The 20,887-nt window shown below is 34.0% G+C and overlaps 2 protein-coding genes and 1 long non-coding RNA gene across 24 annotated transcripts; 2 read left to right on the top strand and 1 right to left on the bottom strand.

Moving 5' to 3' along the window:
* The first annotated feature begins 1,267 nt into the window (after nt 1–1,267).
* Nucleotides 1,268–6,145, top strand: LOC145789263 (uncharacterized). Of its 22 annotated transcripts, none has more exons than XR_014331120.1 (7): nt 1,275–1,385; nt 1,737–1,822; nt 2,417–2,544; nt 2,665–2,725; nt 4,003–4,063; nt 4,723–5,191; nt 5,732–6,139. XR_014331120.1 is itself a non-coding variant. In XM_082871684.1 (4 exons), the coding sequence occupies exons 1-4, from the start codon at nt 1,302–1,304 to the stop codon at nt 6,071–6,073; spliced, it is 288 nt and encodes a 95-aa protein (XP_082727810.1). In that variant the 5' UTR covers nt 1,281–1,301; the 3' UTR covers nt 6,074–6,145. The 22 variants fall into 22 exon arrangements, 3 of the variants coding, with proteins under 3 accessions (XP_082727808.1, XP_082727804.1, XP_082727810.1); XR_014331113.1 differs by having other exon boundaries at nt 2,665–3,078; XR_014331111.1 differs by having other exon boundaries at nt 2,665–3,078; nt 4,699–5,191.
* LOC145791366 (uncharacterized) lies at nt 6,146–6,959 on the top strand. The gene is made up of 3 exons (XR_014331132.1): nt 6,146–6,256; nt 6,435–6,531; nt 6,841–6,959. It is a non-coding gene; the product is annotated as an uncharacterized LOC145791366 (long non-coding RNA).
* Nucleotides 6,960–14,452: 7,493 nt separating this feature from the next.
* LOC114311117 (uncharacterized) lies at nt 14,453–18,792 on the bottom strand. The gene is made up of 2 exons (XM_028257181.2): nt 18,177–18,792; nt 14,453–15,548 (listed from the first exon to the last, which is right to left on the bottom strand). The coding sequence occupies exons 1-2, from the start codon at nt 18,630–18,632 to the stop codon at nt 14,679–14,681; spliced, it is 1,326 nt and encodes a 441-aa protein (XP_028112982.2). The 5' UTR covers nt 18,633–18,792; the 3' UTR covers nt 14,453–14,678.
* Between the last annotated feature and the right edge of the window lie 2,095 nt (nt 18,793–20,887).

The following is a 20,887-nucleotide window of genomic DNA, read 5'->3' as shown; positions in this document are numbered from 1 at the left end:
CTACTGTGTTCGCGTTGCTCACTCTCTCCCTTCCGTCTTCTCTATTTACTAAGCCCCCTCTCGATTTATCTATCCACTATAAGAAAATGTACTTTTAGCGACCACTCTGTCTCTCTCTGTCTCTCTATCCTCTATCTGTCTCTCTATCCTCTATCTGTCTCTCACTCATCTCTCTCTCTCACACCACCCATCTTCTTTACCACATTCACCACTACTGCAAACGCTGTTCCACTACCACCATTACTACCACTGTCGCCACTTCACCTCTACGACTACCATTACTACTACCATTGCCACCACTACCACTACTACCACTACTACCACTACTACTACCATTACCTCTCTTTCACCATTGCCACTTCATCTACTCTACCACTACTACAACTTCACCACTAATCTCCTTCGCCACCGCCACCACCACCACCACTACCTTCATCTCTTATCCACCACCTTTACCACTACTGCCACTACTACTACCATTACCCCTCCTTCACCCTTTCCACTTCATCTACTCTACCACTACCACAACTTCACCACTAATCTCCTTCGATGCCGCCACTACCACCACCATCATCTCTTATCCACCACCTTCACCACTACTGCCACTCCCTCTCCTCTACCACAAAAAATTAGTTCATGATTTTTAATAATAAAAAAAAATGGGCCATAGAAAAACATTTTTCATTGACCACAGAAAATTAACTTTTATTTTAGTGAAAAATATTTTTCATTAAAATATTACCCCTACTTCTTCCAAATAAAAAATAATAATATTTTTTCTCATTGAAATAAAAATGAAACAAATAAATTTTCAATCTTAGTAACTAAAAAAAAAGATCGCCGTTTTCGGAGGCATCTCTCTTATCACCCTAAACCATCCTCGCCTCGAAAAGCCCTCCGCTTGCGACGTCGGCATCGTCGCTGGCAAGAAGCTTCTAGTCTTCGAAATTGTCTCCTTCAGCTTCTTCCTATTCTCCTCTTTAGTCACTGAGGGCCTCAAGCTCGCCATCAATCTCTTGAACATACAACAAAAAGAGTCTTTAACTAATGATGAAAATAAATTTTATCACAAAAGACGTACCTTTTAATGAAGAAAATAATCTTTCATCTCCAAATTAAATATTGTTAGAAGATAATTTAATTAATCTTAAACTTTAAATAAATTTATTATGAAAGTCCACAAGGCTAATAATAATAATAATAATAAAACAAGGAGAGGAATTATTTTAAGGTTAATAATATAAATACATAAATAAATAAAAACCTAAGTTCTTATTAACACAGCCTCCGCAGCCGTGAGAATGAGGGGGAAGGAGAAGAACAGCCGCAGTCCAGGTCTTGGACTTAGGTTTCGTAGCTCTTGCTCTGGGCCACCATTATCACAGGTAAGAAAACTTCCATTTCTCTCTCTATTTTTCTGAAATCTGGTTCTTCTCTGATCTGATGAGTGAAATAGGTTTGAATTCAGTTCTGAAATGGTTTGATTTTTAAATTTCTTCTATGATTGAAATGGGTTTCTGAAATGATCTTTATTTTCTGAAAGGGGTTTCAGAATGGTTTCTATCATTGCACCGTTTTAAAAATGGTTTGTCATCTATATTTGCTGATTTTATTTTCTGAAAGGGGTTTCGAAATGATCTTTATTTGCTGATTTTGGATTGTTTTTTCTCTCATCTGTATAGTTTCTCTGTGTATAGCAAAGATGAGTCATGCTATATAATTTTTGTGTCTGCAAGGTGCTCGACAAAATGTCGCAATGGCATTGCAAAGATGAGATTTGTCATCTCAGTTCTGTTATTTCTTGTGTTCATTTTATTTGGAGGTAAACACACCTTGGTCCTTTTTCAAAAGCTTCAGTTTTGATTTGTATATATGTTTTTGCTTGATTTTGATTTTCTTGTTTTCAAAAATTGTAGTTGCGTATGATCCATTAGCTTCAGTTGTGGCTATACATGTTGTTAAGAGTCATTTTGTTATTTTTATTACTATATGGTTTATTAGAGTGGAATTTTAAGTGGTTTTCATTGATCAAAATTTTAATAAACAACAGAGAGTCTTAGTAATTAATTTCTGCTGTTAAAGATTTTGTATAACATAAATGTCTGCTGAACAATGCATGTGGTTTAAGGATGTGATACAAAGTGCTACTCTGTTTTTGTCTTTTCTTTTTTTCTTTTTCCCTTTAAATTAAAGAAAGTACATGGTTGTTGAAGTTGGGGAGAGTTTTAATTTTGTTGTTTATTTTATATGGAAGAAAGGCCCTTCTGGTTATATTTTTCTTCTAATCTCAGTTGTGTATAAATTTTCTGCAAAGTAGAATGAATATTATGTCATGCTAATATATTATTCATTTTATTGTGTTGTCCATGTCAGAAAGCTTTTTATGTGTTCTCTAATAAGTAATGTTTCATTATAGTTGGCTTATTGACTCAAGTATTTATGAGTAATGAATCTTCCCAAACCCACCTATGATAGACATTTTGTAATTTGGTATCTTCTAGCATTAGTGGGAGCATTCAGGAATTTGTGATCATGGTTCTTGAGGTATACAATTATCCATGTTATCTTTTTGCCTTTCCTAACTTAGGAATTGTTTGGTCGTCTTTTTTAATTACTTTTTGTCTATTTAAGCAAAAAAAATTAGATCATTTTGCTTGTTTGCAGTTCCTTTTGTACTCTATTCAACCAGACAAGTTTTATTAATTGCTCCTGCACAAATTAAGAGGTACTTCTATATTCTTCTAATTGCATGAACCAATTGATTTGATTTGGTGGGTCCACTTTGAATTTGAGCATTGTTTATTTATTTGCATTTTCCTATTTGATCCCATTATTGATGGTAGAGAACTACAGATCTCATTTGACAATTTTCCATATTATTTATGGTAGAAGCCTTCCGCACAACTGTAATCTTTCCTGTATAGTCATTTTATGTACTTATTCTATGTTCTAACATCCACTGCAGATCTCTTATCATAATTCAGCTTTTGAGTATGTTAGCATATTCCACAGTACTTTTGAGCTTGATAACTAGTTCTTATATAAGATGTTGACTAGTTCCCTTCTTCTGCAAGATAGGTAATATAATGATCTAAATGGAAGCACACATTTACACTGAAATTGATAAAAGTTCAATTGATCAGTTTGCTTGTAGACATTGGATTGGTTGAGAAACATTTTTCTTTTCATCACACTACAACAAAAAACACATTTTATAGCATTCAAAAGTAAGCAATAGCATTTGTTGGAATGCCATGTTTGCCCATGTTATTAAAAGTGTATCATTTTTAATAACATTTATCGAATGTTATCGTTGAACGCTATTGTAAATATATTATAACAATTTTTGAATGCTATGAAATAGTTAAAAGTTACTAAAAATACCAAAGGATAACATTTTGTTAATGCTATGAAATTCTTTTTATAGCAATCTAGTAATGTTACAATTTACCATATCATAACTAACTAAGAATGTTATAATAAAGCATGATAATAATCAATGTAACATAGCTCTGGACTCCACTCAAATTGGGAAGTCCAATGACATAACTATAAGAAGGCATGTGTTCTGATAGGTGCAGACCAAACCGCTAACCATGTACTAAACCAGGAGACCAACCTCACAAGTGCACAGCCAGATAAAATCATGAGCTCATGGGGTCCTTTGACCCCACTTCCCATTAGGCCACATTATTCGATTTTGACACAAAATAGCCAACCAAATCTTGTAACTTTCTCAATGTTTCTCTCTACCTGCCTTAATCTGAGGTCCTTGGAGCCTTTCAGGACACATTTTTGGTGTCACATTCATTAAATAGTCATAGTCCTTAATACGAAAAGCACACCGTCTCTCACTTCCTCCTACTGCCGAAGTGATCTAAATCAAGCACTCTGAAGAAAGATCAAAAAAATGAATGTAACTCCAATTTATGTTGAAATTTGGATGATGAAAACTGTTCTTAATATTTTCTGAGTTCATATTTTCATATATCTTGATTGCAGTTACTTGGTTGGATGCATCGCAAGTTCCAGGCCAATGAACCACTGAAGGATTTTAGCGTAGGTAAGTCATGTATACCCTTACATATTTTTTTTCTAACGCTTTGCTAAAGCAATAATGAAAAGATTGGTGCACATATTAGAGTCAGACAGTAAGTGCAGTATTAAACATAATCATGAGTAGTCCTTATAATATTTGTGGTAAGACCAATATAATCTAGTAGCATAATCAGTAGATCACTGGAAATTCGATAAGTCAGGTGTTGTTTAGGAAAGACAGCTTCAAAGCAAAGTAGCTGTTACATACCTGGAAATAATTAACTGCATAAGACCTGTGTACTTAGCAACTCTCCATGCCGCATGTTTATTTATAGCTGGAGTACAGCTTCAAGTTCAACTGAATGAACTACATACTGTAAGATTGTTACACTTGACATTCCCTTTGAGTATATAGGTAATTGTTTTCCCAATCAATATTCCTTCATTGCTATTTCTACACGTCCCCGATTCCTGTACTAAAAATTGAGATAATGGTAAGCATCAACAAGCCCATGAGTCATGATCCATAATATTTAAAACAACAGCAAAGCATAATATGCCATTAATTCTTTTGAGATGCATATGAAAACACAAACCTACATGACATCCCTCCCAACTAACCTCACCATTATCCCAATTATTTAACATTTCTTCTGTCAGGGAATTCTTGTACTTATCTTTCAGGGCAGCCATCACTGGATGACCAACAGTACTACCCAAAGTTAGTACTAGGAGAAACAGTCATGTTAGTACTGGAAGAAACATTTATGTTAGCACTGGAAGAAGCTACCATGGTAGTACCATTACACTTAGAGGAAAGCCATTGGAAGGCACAGAGACCAGTGGGAATGGAACAACAATCTGTCCACTCCAGGGCTATCTGTTTGGATCAGCAATTGAGTTGCCAGAAACAACCACAGTGGTAAAGAAGGAACATAGAACATCGCTCGGGGAGCTATTTCAGAGGACAAAAATAGCAGAGGAAAATTATGTAGCCAAAAGCGAGAGGGTAGAAAAACGGACAGATAAATCAGCCATACACCTCATGAAAAAGATGCTGAAGAAAAGAATGGTTCATGGTTCTTCTCGGAGCTCCACCACATCGACTGGGGGAAATGTTGACTCTGCTTCATCTGAGACAAAACTGCATAAGGTATGTGTACTTCTAGTTTAGACCTCTATTACATGAACTTGGGTGCAATGCATATCAAAATGCCGGACCCAACAAATCTCAAATTTACTCGGCAAAAAAAGGTCAATTTTTTTTTATATTATTTTTAATATATTATGTGAGACAAAATGGAAACATATAGTGTCAAAAAGGCATTTTACTTATTTTACTTCAGTCATTTGATCTATGTAGTGGTTTCACTATGTGGGACTATTGCAAACTTTCTTAGAGTGTTGAGATGCCATTATACCCTTATAGTGTACTGAATGTGCTTGTTCATCTTTAAGAACTTGTTTAACGTAAGTGTTCTCCAGTTATGGTTACATGCTCTCCAGTTACGGTTACATGCTCCCTTTTCTGCCTATGCAACAGTTTGATCGACAATTGTACTTTGTAGTTGTAATTTAAGCTCATTTACTTGACTATGTTAGTCTTATTTATTGGGGCTGCTATGGTTTTCCATGGGTTTTAATACTTCATTGCAAGCTAGTAATGGAAATTTCAATTTTTCATTTCTTTCAGTGATAGGACAAAATATTATCTGTTGGCATCCTTTGTTCTACACATAAAGCATAGTGAGTCCAAGGATTCCGCTGTAAGCCCAAGAATTTTGCTTTCTGGTCCTGCAGGTGAACAAGACCATCTCCTTGTCCTAGAACATTTTACGATCTCTCTTACTCAAAATAAGTTAGTCTGAGTGGAGAGATTTTTGAGTGATTTTTACCCAAATTTAAATTTGATATAGGTTTCAGTCAAGGGTTGGAGATGCCATTATATCACTGTGTATTCTATATTTAATTTTCATTTTGAGACTAAATAGTTATTGTTTGCCTTTTATTTGTAAATATTTCAGATTTATCATGATATGACAGCTCATTTATCTCACTATTTTGTATAAACGGGCCATAATTTGTATCTAACGGGAAATCAACTAAGAGTGACTGTAGTGATGTCCCGATCATACAAGCATTGCAGAGAGGTGTTAGTATTTGAACTAGATATCTGGTCGAATTCCACAAAAGATAATGTCAATGTTCTTCATGGAAGGTAATTGTGCTAATTTGCAAATGGCAGTCAATTCTAATATGGGAATTTTGAACCCCCCAAGTTATACTTTAGTCTCTATGTGACTTTGTATATGATGGTATCTAGAACATTTTTTACAAATGTGCAATTACCAGTATGTGTATACCCACGGAGTTGAGTTGTTTTTCTTCTTTCTAAGGAAACTCTGGCCAACCTCCCAAGCATTTAGAAGTTTCTAGGAGCTCAAATGGAGAAGACGATGAAGAATGGTCGCTGATATCTGAAATGCACTCAAGGTATTTGCACAATTAATATTCAATTGCATTTCTTTTGTAGAACATTAAATATTTGAGATTGGTAGAGCCTCTTAAACTAAGTTGTTGGTTATAGTAAAATTTCTGTTAAACTTGCAATTTATGTGGGTAAAGTGACATTTTATTTTTACACGCTTCATGTCATGCTAGAGGTATTTAATGTTAAGACATTTGAAGGGGTGTGATCAGTCGGATTTTATCTTTTGTGAGACTAGAACAATCTCTAAAAATAGTTAGTTTATTCATATGCTTCTAGCGGTTTCTGAATTAATTTGTGTTTTCATTTTTCAGGTTAGAAATTTGTTGGAGAGATGCAAAATATGGTCAAAGAATTCAAGAACTTAATTTTGTAAGTTTTTTCATTTTTTAATATATGTAAGCACAGTGTAAAACTTTTTATTTAATTCCTCTGTATATACTTTTGAATATGAACATATTTAACTTTCATTTATGAAATATATGACGTTATTCCATTCAATATGTGATTGTGATTCAAAGTATAGTATCTAGTGTGTATTACATTCTTGAAATACGCGTATAAAAATAATATTGATTATTCTTCAAATATGTCAAATTCTTTTTTTTTATCACAGGTTTTATTAGTTATTAATCACACTTAAAAGATGTGATCTAAATATTATTCATCACACTTAAAAGATGTGATCTAAATATTATTCATCACACTTAAAAGATGTGATGAAATCATTTTTAATGACACTTAAAAAGTGTGATTAAAAATGACCCCTTTTAATCACACTCTCAAAGACCACACTTAAAAAAGATGTGATCTAAATGTTTTTAATCACACTTAAAAGATGTGATCTAAATATTATTAATCACACTTAAAAGATGTGATAAAATCATTTTTAATGACACTTAAAAAGTGTGATTAAAAATGAACCCTTTTAATCACACTCCCAAAGACCACACTTTAATAAAACTTAAAAGGTGTGATTAAAACACATATATCACACCAAAAAAGTGTGATCTTTATCTGTATTTGTAGTAGTGTCTGTATCTGGCAAAGCAGTCCATGCTTGGCACTTCTTTAAAAATCTGTTTTCTCAAAACGATTTGCCAGATTTGGACTCTTTGGTTCAGATTTAGAACCGTAACAATTTGAGAGTCCGAACTTGTAGTGAGCCCAAACGAACAGAACGAGACCCATCCTCCCGGGGCGTTCGGGGACGTCTACACCCTGCTGTTTAAGCTGGCAAAACTGCTCCCTCAGCTTCTCCCTAGCAGTTGAAGATAAAAACTTCTCCTAGAAGGTATTCACAAAAGCCTCCCATACAACCCCAACACTGCCCTTTTCGTACTTCCACCATTGACCCGCATCTCCCTTCAGTTGGAAGGATGCCAAGGTCACCTTCAAAGCCCCGTCCTCGATGCCAAGCATCTCGAATGTCTTCTCCATCTGTTCCAACCACTCGTCAGCCTTAAGTGGCTCCTTCGGGTCCCCAACAAATTCGTCCGGGTTAGAACGGAAGAACTCCCTCTTCAAGAAAGAAGGTCCTGCCTCAGCAACCTGATTCTCAGCTCTGAGAATACCCAAAGCCCCCACTATCTCTCGGGCCAAGGCGCCCATAGCCTACTGACCCGCTGGTTCAGCCACAGTGGCCTGACCAACTCCCTCCTGCATTGCCGGAATGTCATCCGGTAAAGGCATTTCCTGCCTACCACGCCTGCCACGACTACCACGTCCTCGTCCTGACATCCTAATAAAGGTAACCAAGACTATTAGCACATTCACAAATGTGCCAAAGCTATAATACTCGCGTCCTAATGCATGGACAACTGTAATTCATTCCACGTAAGCACATAATCACGTAAACAATTACGAATTTCCTTTCCGGATAATGACAGTCCCGAGGCGTTACTAGAGTTCCAGTTAGAAACAGCATTGATCAAGTGCTTTTCCAACAAGACTCCCAGAAACCCATGGATCCAATCGACATCCTAGAAACTACGTTCCATACCCACATAGTCACATAAGCACATTATCAATTAAACACATGGCATATGACACTACATCTAAGTCTCTATCAAGCGAGACAAACCCAATAAGATAGTAATTACTTCCCATGTACCTAAAGTATTCGAACCCGGTACACTCTGATACCAAGTTGTAACGCCCTCAAAATAACACATAAAACCCATCACTTTAAACATGCATTGATACAAAAGAAACCAACCATTTCTATTCATCAGAGTAGTTCTTACAACAGTATTACATGTTAATAACAAAAGCAAATGCCCTATGGGCTTACAGCTTTCCAAGTCAACACCTAGTTATACAAAAGAAGAGTACTAACTCTATACAAAATAAGCCCTTGGCTTGATATACATGTAATACAAACAAAACAAACAAAAAAAGAGTCTTCAACTCTCATCATTATCCAAGCTATGTCCTTGGAGGTGGCATGCTACCTGTACCTGAAAAAAATGTCCCATATAGGGTGAGCCAACGCCCAGTAGAGATATGCTAAACATAGTATAAGTAGTAACTAAGACATTAGCAATTGATAAATGTTTAACTTCCATAAATCAATTCATAAACCATTTCCATTACATGACCACTATGTCCATGTTTCATTTCATTTTCCATTTCTTATCAATTTCACAATTTACATCAATGGCTCAGAACCTAACCAACCATTTACACGAGATAGAGACTCATAATAAACTTCTCCCATTTCACATTAGATAAGCATACCAGCTATATCAACATCTCAACGGATAAGCATACAAACTGTATCAACATTTCAACAGATAAGCATATAAGCTATATCAACACTTCCATAGATAAGCATATGAGCTATATCAACACATTAACTGACAAGCATATGAGCTGTATCAGCGGAGTCCATCCTCTATCTCCTCCCAAACAACATCCGGTTTAGAGGTTCATTCCCTATCTTCCCCTAAACCGTGGAGTACATCTCCTATCTCCTCCCACACACACACAACGTATATACATTTAGGTCATATACACAATCAATCAATACATAACATTAATGTATTCTATTAACCGTCATACTCTATGACATATCCAATTGATTAGTTTTAGTTTGCCTAATCATCATGCATTGTCTACAATAATCAAAACTACCCTCCACCAGTAGTTCAAAGCAATTATTTCTAAACAGATAATAAAAGCTCCAACAGATAAAATATCAATGTTTTCAAAAGTAAGCGATTAATAAATTCAACTCGACCATTCTACAATATAATGAGCCAATTTCATTATTTCCAACTCAATTCCAAATAACAACAATTTTTCCAAATTAACTATACCAATTAATTTATACAACAGATTAGGATTTTTTACCCCATTTTTCAATATTGACCCAATGGTCTATATATCAATAACCAACAACAATTTCGTTATTTTGAAACCCAAAATACACATTTTAGAATCAAAATAGCAAAACCCCCTTTCAACATTTTCAAACCCTAACTTTCCAAAATCAACCATTTAACAAAATGTCTAAATATCTAGGTTAAAACCCATAGTAGTGAGTAGGAATCCCTACCTCAAATGATGGAACCCAACGAAGAAGATGAAGGAAACGAAAATGCTCCAAATCCTGAGATTCTTGGATCAAAAGATAGCCCTCAACGATCAACACCCTTTTTGTAAAGGCCAAAGGAGAGGAGAACACCCTAGCTAGATCAAACCCTAGAGAGAAGGCAAGGTTCTAGAGAGAGAAGCTCTCAAATGGCGTTTTGGAGAAGTAAGAGAGAGTGGAAGTGTAGAAAATGATTCAAAAATGCCCAACTGCCCTCTGTTATACGACATTCCCGCTCGAGCGAAAAACATAATGCTCGAGCGTCAGGAACAAAAACTAGATACGCTCGAGCGCAAGAAGGCCCGCTCGAGCGCCAAGCACAAGAATAAAGTATATCCGCTCGAGCGCGAAAACTAGTCCGTTTGAGAGTAGATTTCCCCCTCCCAGAACTTACACAGACAAAGCACTACCCGCTCGAGTGTAGGAAATCCGCTCGAGCGCAGAAATCACACCTGCAGAAGTTTTGCAGGGCACAAAAATACTAGGAGTGTGCAATCTCCGCTCGAGCGCCAGATAACCCGCTCGAGCGGAATAACCAAAAACCTGGCAACAAGGATTTAGACCAAGGCTCGACCTACCTGCTCGAAACAAGCCCAACACATCCTAAAACTCAAACATAAAGAATTAAAGGATGACAACAAGGTATACAACCACCAACTCCACGGAATCAAAGTCCGGAATACAACAAATACAGAAAGGAAAAATCGGGATCGCTATAAGTAATAAGTAAAGTCTAATGAAATAACAAGCAGAAGCTCATTAATAGTAAGTACGGTTTAATTGAATAGTAAATAAACTCTAATGAAGTAATAAGTAGAAACTCATTAAGTAATAAGTGGAATCTAGTGAATTAGTGAGTAGAAGCTCATTGAGTGGTACGTGGAGTTTAATTGAGTAATAAGTCAAGTTTGATTGAGCAGTAAGCGAAGTTTCATTGAGTAGTAAGTCAAGTTTAATTGAGTAGTTTGTGAAGTCTAGTTGATTAGTAATTAAGATTTAATTGAATAGTAAGTCAAGTCTGATTAAGTAGTAAGTGAAGTCTCAGTGAGTAAGATACATGAAAACTATTTTGTAATTTTTATAAATTCAGATATTTTAAAAATATCTAATATATCCAAAAAATTTATTTAATAATTTGATGGAGTAATAAGTGGACTCTTATTAAGTGAAAAGCTATTGTTTTTTTTTTTTTTGATAAGCAAAAGAGAACTTTATTGATGAAGAAAGCAGAACAAGCATAAAACTTACATCAATAAAGAGGGAAGTGCAAAAGCATCACCGCTGGCCTTAACAATCCAAATTAGGTTGGCACCGCTAAAGAAGCAATATCATCTGCTAGCACTTGACCCAAAATTGGCGAGAAACCAATCCAAAGAAAGCAAGAGAAAGGGAAAAGAAAATTAAAAAACCAGGCCAGCCACCTATACATTGTCTAATCAGAAGCATAAGCATGATCTACCACTATAGCAACATGATACAATCCACACAGCAGCAGCCGTAGCAGAACATGATCATGTGAATAATAGTAGGATTATGTTTAAACAATCATGTAAAATACTTTTATTTATAAAATGACAGCACATTGCAACCCCAAGGGGGTTTGGTTTAGTGGGTGAAGAAGACAATCAAAAAACTTACCACAAAAGAGATCGCAAGTTCGAACCCCACGAAGGCCAAACATTCGTAACCTTGGGACCGCTGGAGGTTTGCCCAACCGTTAACTTTAGGGCCCTAGGATTAGTTGATGTGCGCGTAAATTGACTTGAACACCCGGATATTAAAAAAAATGATAGCACGTTACTTAATGTTTGAGTAAGTTTATAAGTAATATTTTGCGATTATATTGTAAAATTACTTCTTTAGTTTGATTTGGTTTTAAGATTTTTATAATTTTTTTTAACTAAAATTTTTAGAGTTTAATTCTAAATTTCATAAATCTATAGGTAAACATTTGATCATTGATTTATCAAACAAACTAAATTGAATCATGCTCACCCCTAATAAAGAAGTTTACTACTTAATATGACTTTACTTATCATTTGTTGTGAGTGAATTTGCTACTAAATACAATTAATCTTATAAGTTTGTTATAATTACACTGATTTCTCTTTTAATAAAATTAAAACAATCATAATTAATGCAAATAATATCTAAATACAGGGTCATTTTACAATACACGTCCTTTTTGGAGCATGTACCATATTCAAGTGATGACACAAATGTCATAATGAAATTACGTTAAATTATAACAAAAATAAAATGTAATGGATTATAATCAAATATCACTTCAGATATAATGAAAGACTTTTTCAGTCATAATTAAAATAATAATCATAAGTCATAATCAACATCATAATGAATCATACTAATGTTAATAACCAAGTATCATTTAAGTCATATAACTAAAAAGCTCTTCAATCATAATCAAAATTAAAATTACAAGACTTTATAATTAAGGCATAATTAACACATCAAAGATCACAAAGGTTATAACTGGACATATGATATGCATTCAAAAATAGAATGTGTATTATAGAATTTTTTATTCATACAACTAATAAAATATTATTAAAAAGGAGTTTTCTTAAGTGTGCAAGTGCACACCATGTGCCACTTACACAAAAAGTGTAAGTGTAAGGTGTAAGTATAAGTATAAGGTGTAAGTGTAAGGTGTAAGTGTAAGGTGTAAGGTGTAAGTGGGTTGCACATGGTGTGCAACCTCAAAAAAGGTGTAAGTGTAAGGTTTAATTTTTTACAAAAGGTGTAAGTGTAAGGTGTAAGTGTAAGGTATAAAGTGTAAGGTGTAAGTTGCACACCATAACCAAATCCTATTAAAAAAATAGCTAACTTTTATTTAAATTAAAATTTAATATAATTATGTCAAATTTAATAAAATTTAATATAATTTTAAATTTTAAAAAAGATTAGTCTATATTTTTTAATTTAAGTAATTTGATGTGCAACATTGTATCCACTCATCATCTGTTAGTTTAAAAAAAAAAAAAAAAAAATCACATCACATCACTAATTTTACCAGTGATTCCCAGTACCGATTTTACCGGTGACTCCCGGTGACCCATACATGTTGGATGAAAATACCACTTTAAAGTATGGTACACAAAAACTATTTTTGTGCACGGAAAATAAGTGAGATGGCCTTTTTAGAAGATCTCCGTAATTCTTAAAATCATTTATGATGTGTGAAGTCTAGTTATATATGTTTGAAATTCACATCATAAGTGATGTGGATTACATTAGAAATTGTGAAAATCCTCCAAAATAGAGTCTCTATCATTGTTCTTTTGTGTACCCCTCTCTCACACTTACAACCCAATTTTTATAATTAAAAAGAATTTACTTTATCCTTTTCATAAAATATATGTTACTTTTATTATAGAATTTTAATTTTTATAAAATTAATTCCATTGAAAAAGATATCAACGATACCTTTAAAATAAAACTAACATTAAATATATTTAATAAAAAATAATAACTCCATAACACGTTTAATTATAAATATATATATATATATATATATATAGATGTTTAAAATATAAAAGAAAAATTGAAAAAAATGTGTTTTTCTTTCATTTTATTAACCAAACTAGTTTTCAATTTTTTGAATAAAAAAATAAAAAAGAAATTTAAGAGTAAATCAACTATGGCCCAATGCAAATGTTATTTTAAATTTGTTTTATGGATAACTAGTGTTTATTTATTTTTATTTTTTATTTATAAATTTTAGATAGATTGTTCTACGCTTAGATAGACCAGAAAAGTAAAAACATTTCACACCAATTTTAAAAATAAAATCACTAAAAACAAAAAACAAACAAAAATTGAAAAAAAAATGTGACTTTCTTTATTGGTTACCAAACAATGGGTAAGTGTAATTTAAGCCCCCTTTTCTTTCTTTCTTTTTATAAAAATGATAAAATTCCACAGTTCATCTATGACACTGTATTTTATCTAGTAGTTTTATAATCAGAATGGCACATTAAGAGCATCTCCATTAATTGAATAGGTAAAAAGAGCTAGTCATTGCTATATTTTAAGAATACATAGTGTTAAAATATTTTACTGTAGCAATGTTGCTCCAATGATAGAAGGTAAAAATTTTCAAATTTTCTTACAAAATGTCAAGTCAAAATGTTATATGTCAATCTCTACAAGAAAAATATAAATACAAAGATTTTAACTATAAGTAAACTTTGTGCTATATTTGACACAATATTTACCTATAGATAATATATAGCAAGCCATATCCCTTGTCATTGGAGTGAAAATTTAGAAGTTTAAAGCAAAATATAGCAATAGTAAACCATATAAGACACCATTCAAGAAGCTCTAAGTTGTTTATTATGCATTACTAGAAATTAATAACAGACCTGACTCCAAGCAAAGGTGCAGACACGCTACAGTTTTGCTGCCAAGTCCCAACAACAGGAAAGTGAAACAAACCATGAGGAAGAACACCTATTTTATTTATTTATTTATTTATTCAACTCATAACTTAAAAGTTGAAGCACCAGATGTTTCAACCCAAAGAAAACATGATCAACGAGAACTAACATCACCTGAAGTGCTCAAGTGAGTCTTTGGTTTGCAAAGCCATAAAGCTTCCCTGCAAATGCCAACCAACAAAATGGGACTTGATATGAAGAACAGCGCCAAAGCTCCGTTGGGCATGATTTCATTTAATTGGATCATGTACACAGCAAATAGACCCAAAATTGTGCTATGAGACAACGGCTTCAGTGGGAATTCAAGCAGAAGGAATGCACTAACACCCATTGATGCAATGAACACCAGGGAATTGCACCAGATGATCAAGCTACGCATGATTGAATGTTGTTCATAGCCCTCTTTGGAAGTGCTGCCACGGAAGTGAAAAGGTACTTGCAAGGTTGTTGCTGCGATCAGTGCGGCTATCAGTAGTAAACCACATTTGAATCGAACAGAGGGCTCAACCATGCTTCTATTGGATGAGCAATTGAGCAACCCTCTATGACTATGATCATCATTGGGCTCGATTATTTGTATGGTAAAATCCCTTGAGCTGTTGGACAACCCTCTAGGATTACGATTATCATTGCGCTTGATTTTTTCTTCGGTCAAATCCCTTGAGCCGTTATCATCATTGAGCTCGATTATTTGCATGGTAAAATCCCTTGAGCCGTTGGACAACCCTCTATGACTATAATCATCACTGGGCTCGATTATTTGCATGGTCAAATCCCTTGAGCCGTTGGACAACCTTTTCTGACTATAATCATCAGTGTGTTTGATTTTGTGTTTGGTTAAATCCCAGGATATCATAGCTCTAGGTTCCCAACGAATCCCGAGAAAACTTAAATAAGATAGGTCATAAGAGATATCCATAGCCACAGAACCACCAGAGTTCAAGGGAAGAAATACTCTTAAAGCCTGCAATTACATTTAAGTGTGAGTTCCTCAGTTTGTAGAAGCACATACTATAATATGAGAAACAACAAACATGAAAATGATGGAATACGCAGACTGTCTAATTTGTTTTCAATTTTTCCACTGTTTCTAAGATTGTTTAATTTGACGGAAAATGTTTTTATTTGAAACAATTTTTTTTTTCATGTTTTATAGGTAAAACTTTATCAATCTTATGAATTTCACATGCTTGGATGATACCTTAAAACAAATTCAGGGGAAAAAAAAAAAAAAAAAACTCAAATAATTGGTTAAAAAATACAAAAAAAAAAAAAAAAAAAAAAAAAATCGAAGAGAACTTCCCAAGAACCTGTAAAGCCAGAAACATTAAGTAAATTACAGTTACCTTCCCTGAGATTTCTGACAATTACAAGATTCTCCCCTATAGTTTCAATAATTACAAAAATCTCTCTTACTTTTTCTGACATTGTCAAGATTCTTACCTATATATTAAATTATCACTTTATTTCTCACAATTTTTTTTTTTGCATTTCCTTGACTTTGTATTTTTTTTCCCACTATAAGTTTTTGAACTTTTATAAGTTTAAAATAAATAAATAAATAAAAAATCAACAATTAAGGAAATTAAGAAAGAATATCTATGTTTCTTATTTGAATTAATTTTGAGATTTAATTTAATAAAAATAATTTAAATGGAAGAAACAAAGATGGAGATATAGATTTTAGATGTAATAAATAACAAATTATTTGAGTATTTTATTATTTTCAAATAATTGATTTCTTTAAGTACAATTCTATTTTAATTAGATGTAAGAAATGATAATTTTAAATAGGTTATTATTCTCAAATAATTTATTTATCTTTCATTCCCTATCATCTAATTTTAATTTATAGTAATGTGATTAGATATTTTTTTACTTTTATATTTATTTTTAAAAATTTTATTATCAAGGAGAGAAATATTGCCTCATTTTTTTTTTAATATCCACTAGAATTTGAAAAATTCGAAGATGAAAATTAAAATTTGAGAATAATATAGGATTTTGAAAAGATAAAAATAATATATTTTTTAATATATTTATTAGGTAACATTTGGTAATTTTTATTAGTCAATTTTTTTATTATAAATATGAAATGTTATTATGTTTATTTTTCTTTAAAAAAATTTAATACACAAATATGTTTACAAAAAAAAAAAAAAAAAAAAAATTTCATGTTTCGTAAGTTGCTATGGTATGGAGTGATGGTACCTAACATTGATGAAAGGGAAAAAATGATGAAAAAATTGAGAAAAAAAAGCATAGTGAAGAGAACAAATAATAATAATAATAATAATAATAATAATAATAAATTATATGGTATTGCTATTTGCTGTAATGACACTATGAAAAAATGAATGAGGGAATAAATAGAAAGAAAAATAAAAAAATAAAATAAATAAAATGGAAAGAGAGGGATAATTTCTTAAATATGTATTTTTCATACGGGAAAAAAAAAATCAAATACCTATATGTATTTTTAAATTTTTATTCAAACTCTAATTTCTCAAAATAGTTATTCATAAAATTGGTGGTCTTTTTAAAAAATAAAACATCTTTTTTATATTTTGTTTTGTAATTTTCAAATAAAGGATTATATTTAATCTAGTATAAGGTTTGATAGTGACCAATTTATTAACTTTTTTTTTTTTTTAGATAAGGTAATGTTTGGTTTAGAATTTTTTTTAAAAAAAATATTGTATAGAATTTAATTATTTTGTTCAACATTATTAAAATAATCTATGGATCTTTATTAATTTTTTGTAAAATCTCAAGGGAAGTGAGTAAAATTTACTATTTGAATATATAAGGATAATCTTATAATTTTTTACTTAGAATACATGATATCGGCATGACGTCAGCATATTATGTTAAATGAATAAAAGATTAACGGTAGAGAAATCTTACTAACAGTTTTAAAAGTAAATGAGATTTTAGTAATTATTGAAACTATATAAAAAATCTCAGTAATTGTCGGTTAAAAAGCTCAGGCCCAGAAACATTTTATTTCAATTCAAAAGTATCATAAATTCAATCCTATTAAACAAAAAATAAAAAATTCTGTGTAACACAACAAAATCCTAGTAGATGTAGATGTGCCATTGACACATTTTATTGAATACTTGATGGACAAGAAAAACACAAGTCGCGCTTGCACCTTCCAATTGTACTGAAGCTCAAGAAAATAGGGTTCAGTTCAGTGAGTGTGTGAGATTCATAAATATGCATGCAGATATCAGAGTAATTATAATATATTATACTAAGGTCTCGTTTGGTAAGTGATTTTTTTAGTAAAAAAGTTATTAAAAAAATTAAAAAGCTAACAACTCATATCAAAAAGTCAAAAATTCATTTTTCTCTCTACTTTTTACATATCTTTTCGTAAAAAGTCAAAAAATCATCCCAAACACACTAGATTTTTTTATATCACAATTGAGCCAAACAGCAAAAAGTTACTAAAAAAATCTATTCCCAAAGGAGGGACTAAGTATGTCTAAAAAATATCTAGATAGAACTAACTCTAACTGGTCTATAAAGAAGAGAAGAGAAGATAAGTGAAGAGAACATACATAATAAGATAGAAATTAATTACCGGGATGTTTGTATAATGTTGTTTGGCTGAAGTTGAAGTTTTATGATCCTTGAAATCAAGTACATGCAGGAAGCGAGGCCTTTCTCCGATAACCCATTTTAACAAGCGGCGGAGAACAACGTCGATCTGGTTATGCTTGACGGCCACGTGAAGACAAGTCTCCCTTGTTTTTTCAGCAGACTCAGGGCAATATTTAAGAATCAGATTTATTTTTACATCAATTTCGCCACTCTCCGCAGCAATATGGAGACCCCTTCCAATCAACTTCTCCACCCGTTGCGAATCCCCCTTCTTGCAAGCCACCTGCAAATTACTTATAATTCGCAATTCATCAATCCCTTCAAAGTACCCCAAATATGACCACTCTTCTATACTTGACTCCAACTTAATCAAATCATTCATCATCCATCTCTCTTCGAAACAAAAACCAGATTCATCATCCATCTTCCAGTTCATCAGGCGAAACCCTAAGGAACAATTCCACAGACAAGGACTTTTACTAGTAGAGATCCCTCTCTTTTAACTCGGGTGAAATCATATATATCATATCACCTATATTTATAGCCCTGTTTGTTTTGGGAGATTGAGATAGGAATGAGATCGAGATGAAGGTAGTTGGGTTTGTTTAGGAGATTTGAGAGGAATTTATAATCCCATGAGATTATAATGGAATTTGGTGTTCGAATTGAGGCGGGAGAGATAGAGAAATTATTAAAAAAATTATTTAGTTAAAAAAAATTTCGCTGATACAAAAAATTAAAAATTTCATTTTATTTAATTTATTTTTTTATGTATTTTCTCGTTGTTGTTGTTGTTGTTTTTTTTTTTTTTTTTTTTTGGGTATATTTACGTTTGGACAACAATTTTTTATTCGATTTTATTTGCTTTTCCATGGTAATCCATGTTTTCTGCATTATTGATAAATCTCATTTAGAAGTGTTTTAATTCAAGAAGTTTATGAAGAAATTTTTTAACCCATTTAGTATGTATAGTTTTATTTCATAAAGTCATTTTTCTTGATTTACACTATTTTCTTGGACACTTATGCCCTTGTATTTAAATTTGATACCCTTATAAATATTTTTTGAACGGTTAGCAATTTTATGATGTGAACATTCATATTTTAAAATTCACATTGGTAGGAATGTAAAATTGGCCCGTGGGCGGCCTGAAACTAGCCCGGGAGCCGGGGGGCCCGACCTGTTGTCAATGTGAATATTCACATTGACATGTTAACATTCACATTAATAGGAGTGTAAAATTAGCCCACGTCTCGTGGCGGCGCGAAACCCGCCCGCGGCCCATGAGTGGCCCGGGGTGAGCCCGTTCCGGCCCGTTGACAATGTGAATATTCACATTGACATGTTAACATTTACATTGATAAGAGTATAAAATTGGCCCGCAACCCATGGATAGCTAAAAGCCCGCCCGCTGCATGGGGCAGGCCTGGCCCGGCCCGGCCCGTTGACAATGTGAATATTTACATTGACATGTTAACATTCACATTGATAGGAGTGTAAAATTAGTCCGCGCCTTGTGGCTGCTCGAAACTCGCCTACGGTCCATGGGCGGCCCTGGGCGGGCCCAGCCTGGCTTGTTGACAATGTTAATATTCATATTGACATGTTAACATTCACATTGATAAGAGTATAAAATTGGCCAGCGGCCCAGGGCGGGCCTGACCCGGCCCGTTGACAATGTGTATATTCACATTGATAAGAGTGTAAAATTGGCCCGCAGCCCGTGGGCGACCCGAAGCCTGACCGCAGCCCGAGGCGGACTTGGCCCGACCCGTGACAATGTGAATATTCACATTGACATGTTAACATTAACATTAACATTAACATTGATAGGAGTGTAAAATTTGCCCGTTGCCTGAAGCTTGCCCGCGGCCTAGGGTAAGCCCGGCCTGGCCTGTTGACAATGTGTATATTCACATTGACATGTTAAAATGCACATTGATAGGAATGTAGAATTGGCCCGTGGTCTGTGGGCTGCCCGAAGCCCGCCTACAGCACGGGGTAGGCTCGTTTTGGTCCGGGCCCGAGCATATCCAAGACCCTAAGTTAGGGCGTAGGTCATCACTTTGAAACCTGGCCTCGGCCCATCGGCCCGCTTAAGGCCCATTCAAGACTTGGTCCGAGACCTAGCCCGCCCGAGCCGTAATATATTTTTTTGTGAAAAATAATAAAATTTTGGTAGAAAAAATTAAAAAGAATTAAAAAAAAATGACCAGGCCCATCCAAGCCCCGACCTAAGCTCGAGGCTAGGCCCAGGCCCACCGGCCCGACCCGAGGCTCGATCCATCGGCCCGTCCAAAGCCCGAATACCCTTGTGTCAGGGCTAGCGCCTAGGCCTAATTTTTTGGCCCGTGGGCCCAACTCGGCCCGGGCCGGGAAAGGCTTATTTGGGCCCAGGCTCGAGCCTAGTCCGAGACCCTAGGCCATCACTTTGAAGCCCGGCCCGGCCCATCGGCCCGGTTAAGGCCCATTCAAGGCTCGGTCCGAGCCCGGCCCGCGCCGAGGCCTAATGTCTTTTTTTGTGGAAAATAATAAAATTTTGGTAGAAAAAATTAAAAAGAATTAAAAAAAAATGGTCAGGCTTGCCCCGGGCCGTGGGCGGGTTTCGGGCAGCCACGAGCCACGGGCTAATTTTATATTCTTATCAATGTGAATGTTAACATGTGAATGTGAATATTCACATTGTCAACG

The sequence above is a fragment of the Camellia sinensis genome, chromosome 1 (genome assembly GCF_055761805.1).
Source record: "Camellia sinensis isolate YWXY chromosome 1, ASM5576180v1, whole genome shotgun sequence".
NCBI classification, from domain to species: domain Eukaryota; kingdom Viridiplantae; phylum Streptophyta; class Magnoliopsida; order Ericales; family Theaceae; genus Camellia; species Camellia sinensis.
The sequence above is the reverse complement of the archived record's forward strand: the minus strand, read 5'-3'. Positions and strand labels throughout refer to the sequence as shown.